This window comes from Sus scrofa, chromosome 5 (genome assembly GCF_000003025.6).
Source record: "Sus scrofa isolate TJ Tabasco breed Duroc chromosome 5, Sscrofa11.1, whole genome shotgun sequence".
Taxonomy (NCBI): domain Eukaryota; kingdom Metazoa; phylum Chordata; class Mammalia; order Artiodactyla; family Suidae; genus Sus; species Sus scrofa.
In genome coordinates, this window is record NC_010447.5 from 18,009,611 (window position 1) to 18,020,010 (window position 10,400).

Consider the following 10,400-nt stretch of genomic DNA (forward strand, 5'->3'; position numbering starts at 1 on the left):
CTCTGGAATGCTGACACTCATCTTCATTTCTGGCCACTCTACCACCTCTAAGAACTTGAACCTGGGTGCAAGACTTAATTGACTTTTGCTTGCACCTTTGTAATAATCTTCTAACAAGACTTTCTGGAGTTCCTGTCGCAGCTCAGTGGTTAACAAATGAGGCTGAGGGTTCGATCCCTGGCCTCCCTAAGTGGGTTAAGGATTCGGCATTGCTGTGGGCTGTGGTGTGGGTCACAGATGCAGCTCGGATCCTGCGTTGCTGTGGCTCTGGCACTGGACAGCAGCTGCGGCTCCAAATGAACCCCTGGCTTGGGAACCTCCGTAGGCCGCAGGTGCGGCCATAGAAAAGGCAAAAAAAAAAAAAAAAAAAGACTTTCTACCTCCCATATGGGTGCCTCCAATCTGGCCTGAATGATGTCTCTAAAACACCAATCCAATCATGTCACTCTCCCATAAAAATTTCACTGGTTCCTCCTCATCTGTCGCAGCTATTTCAACCATAAAATTCCATTTTAAAATAACAGTTATGAGCAGATCTCCCATAGACAGACTAGATTTCTTAGGAGATTCACAAGTACAATAAAAACCGTGACTTGTGCTCAGTTCTTATTCCACTAACAGTAAGGCAACTCCTTTCCCTCCCACCGGCCAACTACATAGTAGCTTGTAATAAGTCAGTTGGTCCCATGACCCCATCTGAGAACCTCTGACTCACCAACTAGAATCTAGACTCTGCTGAAGCAGTACAAGGCTCTCCTTTATTAGATCTAACTCATTACCTCATTTCTTGTCACTAACTTCATGCTCCTTCAGATTATTGGTTACTTCAAGCAATTTCATCCTTCTATTTCTTTGCTCATATTATTCCTTCTGCCGTAAATGTCTTTAAATGTTCTTGTCTGTCTTGAATTTCCTTGTCTGCCTGAAAAACTCCTATTTATCTTCTAAAACCCTACAGGCATCACTTTTTCTCACTCTTACTTCCATATGTACCCTTTCTATAAATTGCATGTGTTTCTATCATTGCATCGGTCATGTGCATTATTATAACACTTAGCATATTCCCCATCTCCCAAGTCTTTGAGGGCAAGAAACATGTCTTATTCATCAGCATGTCCCAAGGGTTTGGTCTTGTCGCTGACACGTGGCATGTGTGCAAGACCTTTCTGTTGAACCGACAAAATTCAGATTTTCCTTTGCTGTCTTTCTAGTACTAATGCATTTGGGCACTTGATCATACTTATTTTAGCTCTTCATTATATACTAACACAGGGTTTTCATATAGTCCCGTGGCCAGACAAGTTCTGATAAGTGTCATTATAAATTATAGAGGACTCTGTTTCATGTCTGACTTTATCAAGAAAACCCAAGATCAAAAAGATGAACAAGGGTATTCTTAATCCTGAAATGTAACTAAAGAAACTTGTAACCTAGAAGGATATTGGAAAATGTGTGTCAGAGTCTTAGAATACATCACAGTTCATTCAACACTGTCCCCAGCATGGTGTCTGGTGACCTCAGAGGTCTTCGCTCCCATGGAAGAAGGTAAAGCATCTCTCTCAAGGCCATCCAACCCCCATTGTTCTAAATCCAGAAGCACTAAGCTACTCACTGTGACTAATTCAGTTTCCCGGGTATCTTTATAAGAAGATGTCACTAAAAATGTAGGTTCCCACAAGCTAATAGATAGACATTCTGGTTCACATATCCATCTCTTATATGTTTGACCTGTAAGTATCAGGCCTCAGAAGTAGATTCAACTTAGGTTCACTAACAAAATCAATTTTCTGTCTCTACAGAGCAGTCACTCAGCCACAGTGACCATGTCTAGTTACTTCCCTCCTTGCTAGCCCTGACAGCCAACCACCTTCTTCTACTCATCTGCGACTCCCTTTTAATTTCATCTCAATTCTATTTAACACATTCACAGTTCACAAAGCACTTTCACATTGTATATTTCATCCTCTCCGTGTCTGGAGGCCAATGTCCTTATCCCCATTTCACCTGCAAGATAGCTCAGGCCCAGAATGGTCAAGTGACTTGTCCAAGGATCCACACAGCCACGAGCTGTGGATTATCTTCCTTTGTCTGCCCCGTAAATACTACAATGGATGAAGCCCAGGTTTTCTGAATCTAAGTCCCTTGTTCTTTCTATCCACCATAATGACATCCAGACCCCCACACCTGTCAGACACAAAGCAGCTCTGGTCAGGGGGTGTCTGGGGAGGAGAGAGAGAGTTCAGTGATGAGTGCTGAAATGATACTCGTGTACATCCATGCCCTTTCTGCTCTCCTCAGCTCTGACATTCACTGGAGCGAGCTAAGAATATTTTTTTCTAATTGGAAGCTAAGAAAACTTATGCTCAGAGACGCTGACTGACTTTTTCAGGGTCATAGCATCTCTGGGAAACTAATGTTCAGTTGTTCCTTAGAGCGAGCAGCTACTGAGCCGTCTGGACACGAGTAATCAATGTTACAACAGCCCGATCATTGTAATCACCATCACCACCATTATCCTTAAAACTGGCATTCACTGAGGGCGTATTGTGTGCCAAGCCATGTTCCTTCATCATCTCATTCAGTCCTCACAATAATTTCCTCAAAGAAGGCATTATTACCCCTATTTCAGGGAGCATAAAAGTGAGATGTAGAGAGGTCTATAACTTCACATTATCACGAAGCTAGTACATGGCAGTGGTCCAAACCAAGACTACCTGATTCCAAACATCCATGTTTCTGGGCACTATGCTATCCCCTTGTCCTACTTCAGAAATATGGGCTATATGTCCACAGACAACTTCTTAAATTTAGGAGCTTTGGATAGCGGCCTGAAAAAGAGAGGAGAGGAATATCCAGCTCTCTGTTACCACTCTTGGTTCTTGACCTCCCCAAGCCAATGCCTGTATTCTGGCTGTCATAGCTGCTGACCCCGTGTTACCCACACCCCTCTCATCACTGGCTGTTCCACATGAACAATTACTTTTCCATGTAATATTTTCCCCTCTTCTCAATGCCAGACTCCTCCTTCCCAACCTGCTTGTTCACTGTCCTTTCCAAGAAAGACCTCTTAGTTGAGTAAAACCTGCTACCCCAGTCTCTTCCATTTCTCCATGACACTTCCACCCTAGAAAGAGCTTGTTCTAGTTAAAAGTTAGATGTTTAAAGTTAAATGTTGCCTGACCTTCCTCCCACCTTGCTCATGCTCAGGTGTCCAACTCCCCCACACACCATGGGGCTCCCAGTTCTTCTTCCCCCCACAGAGCACCCCTCCAGGTAGACAGTGCCGTGAACAAAGGAGATTAAGAATCAGAGAGAGTTTCAAATGCAGTTTATTGCAGCAACACAAGGAAACAGGGAGTTGAAGACCTCTCCACAAAAGACAACTGGCTTATGCCTTATGTACAAAACCAAAGCAGCACAGAGCTTGTTGTCAGGGTTAGGATAAGAAGCTATCCATAGCTGATGCTCTATGCGTGGCAAAGAAGCCGTGGGTCTGACCAGCCCTCCTCTGGCTGACTTAAGGAGGTGCTTTGAAATGTGATGTGTGTGGCCATGATTGGTGAACTGTTTCTCAGGCAAAGCACAAAGCAGGGTCAGAGATGGGAGACTGAGATTGCCACTGACCTAAAAATTTCTTTGGGAAGCAGAGCAGAAAAGAAAGAGCTGGGGAACAAGGATGGGCCAGTGTAACTAACCAGAGCTCTTTTCTCCAATAAGCCTGGGGCAATCAGAAGCATATTTGGTAGTGATGGAGAGGGAGAGCTAATGGGAGAGAGGGGATCTCTTTATCTGGTCCCCCCTTGGGAATAGCTGGTGGAAACAAACTTAATGCTGGAACTGCCACCAGAGGTCTTGGTGCCCCCAGAGCTGGATCCCCGGCCTCCAGAGGACGTGAAGCTGCTTCCAGAGCCTCCTCTATGGCCCCCACTGCTGCCTCGGGAGCCATAGCCACCACTGCTGCCGCCGCCGCCGCCGCCTCCTCCGGAGCTGTAGCTGCCACCGCCGCCTCTGGAGCTATAGCTGCCACTGCCGCCGCCACCTCCAGAGCTGTAGCTGCTGCCGCCTCCAGAGATGTAGCTGCCGCCTCCAGAGCCACCACCTCCTCGGATACTACCTCCACTGATACTGGTATGGCTGGTGCTCACAGCTGCAAGGGAAGACTCAGTTATCATCAACCCCAATTCCCTTTCCAGCCCAGCAAGCCCGAGTGCCCCCGAGAAATTGGCTGGTACTTACACACACTCACGTTCGGGGCACACTCTCCAGACATCCTGTGGGAGAAAGAAAAGCAAATCCTCATGACTCCAGCTTCACAAACTGCTTCCCCAGGCCCTCTCAGCCATCTCAAAGAGTCTCCCCATCTGGGGCTCCTTCAATCCTCTTGATCTGAAATCTGACCCAGTCCTTTCTGGCCCCCCAAACTCAGTCATTTTTCTCAGCATGGGTATACTGTCCATATAAAGTAGATAAGAGTCTTCCAACTAATGCTGGTCACTTCCAAAGTCCTTGACTTTAATCCATATGACTCTGAGCTAGCCCAGAAGAAGAATAAATTGTTCTATGTCAAAGAGCTTCATAGGGATGCTTCAGCCCTCAAAAAAGAAAGGCTTGGAACTCTGGCTTTCCTCCTGCACTGTGTACCTTTGCTTTCCGGGTACCCAGGACAAGTTGCAATCATGCCACTACAGTTTCAAGTGCAGTCAGCATCCAAGGGAGGAAGCATATAGAAAGTGGTCAAACTGCCCACAGTCCCTTCCTCACCTGCTTTCTTCTCCTTCCAGGAGGGTCCTATAGGTGGCAATCTCCACGTCCAGGGCCAGTTTGGTGTTCATCAGTTCCTGGTAGTCACGCAGCAGGCGGGCCAGGTCCTCCTTGGCCTTCTGCAGGGCCTCCTCCAGCTCATTCAGCTTGTTCTGGGCATCTTTGAGGGCATTCTCACCACGCTGCTCTGCATCGCTGATAGACTGCTGCACTGCAGAGATCTGAGAGAGGAGAATCCAGCACATGATACTCTCTAATGACCTAATCCCTCCTTGGCCTTTTCATCTCAGGTTGATCTCTCTACCCCAGTGAGACCAGTGTTCTGGGCCCAACAGAACCACAAGGGTTTACATCATCTCATGCATTCACTAGCCTCTGGGTAGCACATAACTGTGTCAACTTCCATAAATAAAGGTGATGCAGCAACATTTCAACCCTAGTTGATTCTCCTTCACCCCTTACAGACTTGAGATTCTTCCAGATGTCTACTCTGAAACCTCCTGGCTACCTTTCCTTTCACTCACCACCTCTTAAGTCTCACTTTGAGCTGGCCATGGGCTAGATCACTCATGACCATCACATCTGTTTCTCTACTAGGTCATTTTCATAAATTTCTCTCTGGAGAACCCAGCATGATGGCCAGATTCTAGAAAACAACTTAGTCATCAAAGGAACCAGGGATGATAATATAACCCTAGTATGGATGGAAAGATTTAAAATTAGGAACAAGTGCTCCAATTAGCAGAGCATGTGCACGCACACGCACACACACAAACACACACACACTTCTGTAGAGCTGAGAAATAGAAGGAAGAATCAAGCACCTGCTTCTTGACATTGTCGATATCAGATCTAAGTCTTTGGATCACCCGATTCAGCTCAGAAATCTCAATCTTTGAATTCTTCAAGTTGTCTCCATGTTGGCCAGCAGTGATCTGGAGCTCTTCATACTAAAGATGATGGATCAAGTAAATTAAATGTGGCAGAGTGCACCAGGGTTCATGCACACACATGTAAGAGAAAATCAAGATAGCAAGGCAATGCATTTCAGGAAAACAGGCTAGGCCTCCAGCCTGTTCACCTTGGACTGATACAGGGTCTCAGCCTCAGCCTTGCTCCTCTGGGCAATCTCTTCATATTGGGCTTTGACTTCGTCGATGATGCTGTTCAGGTCCAGGTGGCGGTTGTTGTCCATGGAGAGGATGACATTGGTTTCGCTGATATGAGTCTGCATCTGAGCCAGCTCCTGCAAGGCATAGTAGTTCAGTGACTCTTACAGCATTAAAACAAAAATAATGTGGAGGAGGGGGAGATTTCAGGAGATGGAAGATATATCTCTATTCTTCTGGGCGATGGTGGGTTTGGGCTTAAAGTCTCTCTGCTGGGGCAAACTTGGTTTAAATTAGAGAACTTACTGCTTGGTAGAGTGCAGTGAGGAATTCAACTTCCTGACGCAAGTTGTCCACTGTAGCCTGAAGATTCACCTTGGTGATATAAGCTGCATCCACATCCTAGAGGAATAGCGGACATCAAGAAGTTGTATTCTTTCCAGGACAAGACCCACTCGCTCACCAGCCATGAGGGGATTTTCCAAGTAGAAGATATGTTTGGGAGTGAGGGATATCTCCACCACACTTTATACCCCAGGCATATCCCAGTGGTGGTTGCCCCATCCCTCTGTATTATAATCACAATCAACCTTGTTTAACTTGCTAAGAACTGCCTCCTCGATTACCACATGAGGTGTTGAGAGATCTGGAGAAACCAAATGTCTGGATGAGTCTAGGTCCATGATAATATGGGGGGAGGCTTCCTCTCTTCCTTCCTCTATCCTTCCTCTTTTCCCCAGGTCCAGTCCCTGGTTCCCAACATCATGCCCTATCTGCCTGCTTATTGAAGACCCTCTTCTAGTGTTTATTTCAGATGTGATATCTATCCTACGGAACTTGCTCACCTTCTTGATGTTCACAAACTCATTCTCTGCATTGGTCCGCTTGTTGATCTCATCCTCATACCTGCAAGGAAATCAGAAGTGATGAGGAGATTCAGAGGATGGGAAGTCTAAAGTTTAGCTTTCTAGACTAAAATTGGCATGGCCAGTCATCGCCTGTCATTACCAGCCTAGGACACCTCTGCCACCCCTTTCTTCTGGGCAATAAAACCGCTCAACTATTTCTCAGCTTCTGGGAAAATGAAGATTTCTGAAAAAGCCAAATTGAATTGCCTTTACCCAAAGAAAAGACACTGTTACGTCCTGTTCATAGTCTTAGCTTGCCATTTGGGGATGAAAATCAAGAGTTACCCAACCAGTCCTCCTTACTTTTTCCGATAATCCTCCACCAGGTCTTGCACGTTCTTCAGTTCTGAATCCATCTGAGATTGTTCGCTCTTCAGTTGGTCCACTCTTGCTCTAAGACTGCTGATGTAGGCCTCAAAGTAGGGTTCTAAGTTTTGGGTCCTAGTGGTGGTGTTTATCTGCTGCAGCAGCTCCCATTTTGTTTGCAGCACCTGGTTCTGCTGCTCCAGGAACCTCACCTAAGAACACAAGACCCCATTACCCACTGGTACAGAAATGGAGTTCTATGGCCACTGAGTACCAAGGGCTACCATGCAGCAGGGCCCTGCCTCATTTGGAGAAGAACTTCAATGCCTGCTTTCCTGGCCATGACAAACAGAGAACTAGAAAGATGACCAAGCTAGCATCATCTTCAAAACAAAACCCAATTCACTATGAATTCAGAGAAGCTTTAATTTCCCTGAGAATGACCATTACAGTACTGTTTCAGTTGGAAATGTAGAAGAGAGTAGCTACCCAAATACCAAATAGTCAAGCACATAGAGAAAAACTGCAATTACACTTTGAAATAGATACATAATACCTAAGAGAGCAGCCTTTCTTTTATTTTTTTTAGGTATATTACCATAAAAAAAAATTTTGTTTGCTTTTCCTGAGCATATACATAGTTCAAAGCATGTTGGGGAAAATCCAGAGTTGAATTCCAAATCTATTGTATTGACATTACTGACCATTAGGCAAAAAAAATTTTTAATGGTTTATGTGTTTTTCTAGAGCAGATACTTGGAAATACCAGCACAAAAATTTCTCCACTCTGATCCAGGACCAATGTAAAATTCTCGGGCTTCAGTGTTCTCCTTCTGACACCGTGCTCTCTCTTTATACTCAATTCCCTAGTTATAGTTAGGAAGACCTTGTCAGGTTCTTATTTGCACCCTCAAGGTTGAGTTAGCCCCATTCCTATTTTCTTCATTCAACATGAGGCCCAATTCAGCTCAGGAGCTGAATTTTAAAACCTTCAAATTGATGTCAAATAGACCTACATTTCTGTAGACTACGGACCTCTTTGTCCAAGGGGAGTTTATTTGTTAGCATCATTCACAAGCATACTTCTAACCTATCTCCTAGAGGACAGTTCCACAAACTACCCCTTTCAGTCATCCAGACACAGAAACTTGAGGCTCAAACCCGAATACATCTTAGCAACATCAGTCCCACATGGACCAGAAGATGCTCTCCCAGTGTGCTGAGCACATAGACTCACCTTGTCGATGAAGGATGCGAATTGGTTGTTGAGGGACTTGATTTGCTCCCTTTCTTGAGACTTTATTTTTTGAATCTCAGGGTCAACTTCCACATTGAGAGGTTGCAGAAGGCTCTGGTTGACGATGACTTCGTGTATGCCACCAGGGTATCCAGGCCCAAAATTTCCACCAAAACTACCTCCGCCAAAACCACCTCTGCCAAAACCACCTCCACCAAAACCACCACTGCCAAAGCCACCACCAAGACCACCCCCAAAGCCACCACCTCCAAAGCCACCGCCCCCAAAGCCACCACCACCAAAAATACTGCCATAACCACTACCAAAACCACCACGTCCACCTCCTCCGGCCACACTTATGGAGATGCTTTTACTGCCACCAAGGTTAACGAGACTCCGACTTCCAAAACCACCACCAGCTCCCCCTCCACATACTCCACTAGTAAACCTCCCACCACCTCCACCACTGCGGCGAACGGAGCTGCTGGTCGACCTGCGCTGGTAGCTGACCAGCCCAGCAGAGCCAGAGCTGAAGCCCCCTCTTCCTCCTCCTCCACAGCGGTACCCAGACCTGGAGCTAAAGTGTCGACTCATGTTGACTTAGAGAGAGAAGGAGCAATGTCGAGAAAGGAAAGGAGCTAACACTCCTCTAACCCGAGCACAGAGGCTTCCCCTTATATACAGGGATCCAGCTGGGCTTGGTCCTCGAGTCAGCGGGATGCAGTGCCTCTCCGGGGTTTGGCTTGCCTGCAGCCATACAAGATTTTTACGAGCCTCAACAATACAATAAACACTACACACCTAGCTCCCAGGATGGCTCTCGAAATCGCTGTGTGTGCAAGATCGCTTGTATGGTAATCATGTTATCAGACAAAAATCTCTCTTGGAGTGCTTGTGACTTGGGAAACCAGGACCCCGCATCTGCCATCGGGTGCTTCTTGGTAGGATTTCATAACCTCCTGTCACAAAGATATGTAAGTTCCCATTCCTGCCTTGCCTTTGTAAGCTGCTAAGCACACTCTCAGAACCAGCAGGTGCAATTTCCCACACCTGAGTCTCAGAAGGAGCTCTCTGGCCCATTTCTAGGCAGGGCCCAAATTCCAGAGCTCACCAAGTTGTACCCTTAATAAGTGAAAATGAGGAGTTCCCATCGTGGCTCAGTGGTTAGTGAATCTGACTAGGAACCATGAGGTTGCGAGTTCGATCCCTGGCCTTGCTCAGTGGGTTAGGGATCCAGGTTTGCCGTGAGCTGTGGTGTAGGTTACAGATGCGGCTCGGATCTCGCGTTGCTAAGGCTCTGGCGTAGGCCGGTGGCTACAGCTCTGATTAGACCCCTAGCCTGGAACCTCCATATGCCGCGGGAGCGGCCCAAGAAATGGCAAAAAGACCAAAAAAAAAGTGAAAAATGAAAAGAAGTTATTTTTATTAAAGGTAAGCTTTATAAATGGGCTGCATTAATTTCAGAGATGAAGCTGTCATCAAACATGATGGATGGGTAGACGCTCTGGAAGAACCAGAAGGGAGAAGCCTGTTCTTCTCTAAGTTTTCTGAGTTTTCCTTCTCCTCAAAGACTGACCAGGGCAGGAGAAAGCAACACCAGCAATGGAAAACTGGTGCAAATGGATGGTAGGCAAATACCAATCAAAAAAGTACATGGAGCAGTTAGATGAACAGACACATGCTATTTCATATGTTTTTGTAAAGCAAAGGGTCAGCAGTGACCCTTGACAGGTGATTCAAGCCTCACACTAGACTATGTGGAAAGATGGATGTGGATTTGGAAGGGAGGACAATGATGAGAGTCTAGAAAGCCACTCTGAGAAATTAAAGTTGTTTCTGGACAATAGTAATGGCAATAGAAATAATAATAATGGCAAACTAAAATAAGAAGAGGTAATAATAATGTAACAAAACCTGACCATGTACCAAGGACTGGTCTACATATTTCATATGTATGAACTTTCACAAAAATTTTGAGATAAATGCTACTATGCTGTCCATTTTTACAATGAGGAAACTGAGGGGGGGGAGGAGTTTCCCTGTGGCTCAGCAGATTAAGGATCTGTTGTTGTCTCTGCA

At 45.8% G+C, this 10,400-nt stretch overlaps 1 protein-coding gene across 1 annotated transcript; it reads right to left on the reverse strand.

Annotated features, from left to right (window-relative positions):
* KRT1 (keratin 1) lies at nucleotides 3,312-8,972 on the reverse strand. The gene is made up of 9 exons (XM_003481587.4): nucleotides 8,322-8,972; nucleotides 7,082-7,296; nucleotides 6,716-6,776; nucleotides 6,177-6,272; nucleotides 5,843-6,007; nucleotides 5,586-5,711; nucleotides 4,762-4,982; nucleotides 4,237-4,271; nucleotides 3,312-4,147 (listed from the first exon to the last, which is right to left on the reverse strand). Exons 1-9 carry the CDS (start codon nucleotides 8,913-8,915, stop codon nucleotides 3,786-3,788), a joined length of 1,875 nt encoding a protein of 624 aa, XP_003481635.2. The 5' UTR covers nucleotides 8,916-8,972; the 3' UTR covers nucleotides 3,312-3,785.

Excerpts from the sequence above, each read along its gene's own strand:
- KRT1 (XM_003481587.4), bottom strand. The coding sequence starts at position 8,915 with ATGAGTCGACACTTTAGCTCCAGGTCTGGGTACCGCTGTGGAGGAGGA. Across the intron at positions 4,983-5,585 it reads TCGACAATGTCAAGAAGCAG|ATCTCTGCAGTGCAGCAGTC; the intron begins GTGCTTGATTCT and ends CTCCTCTCTCAG. Across the intron at positions 4,272-4,761 it reads CTGGAAGGAGAAGAAAGCAG|GATGTCTGGAGAGTGTGCCC; the intron begins GTGAGGAAGGGA and ends TTTCTCCCACAG.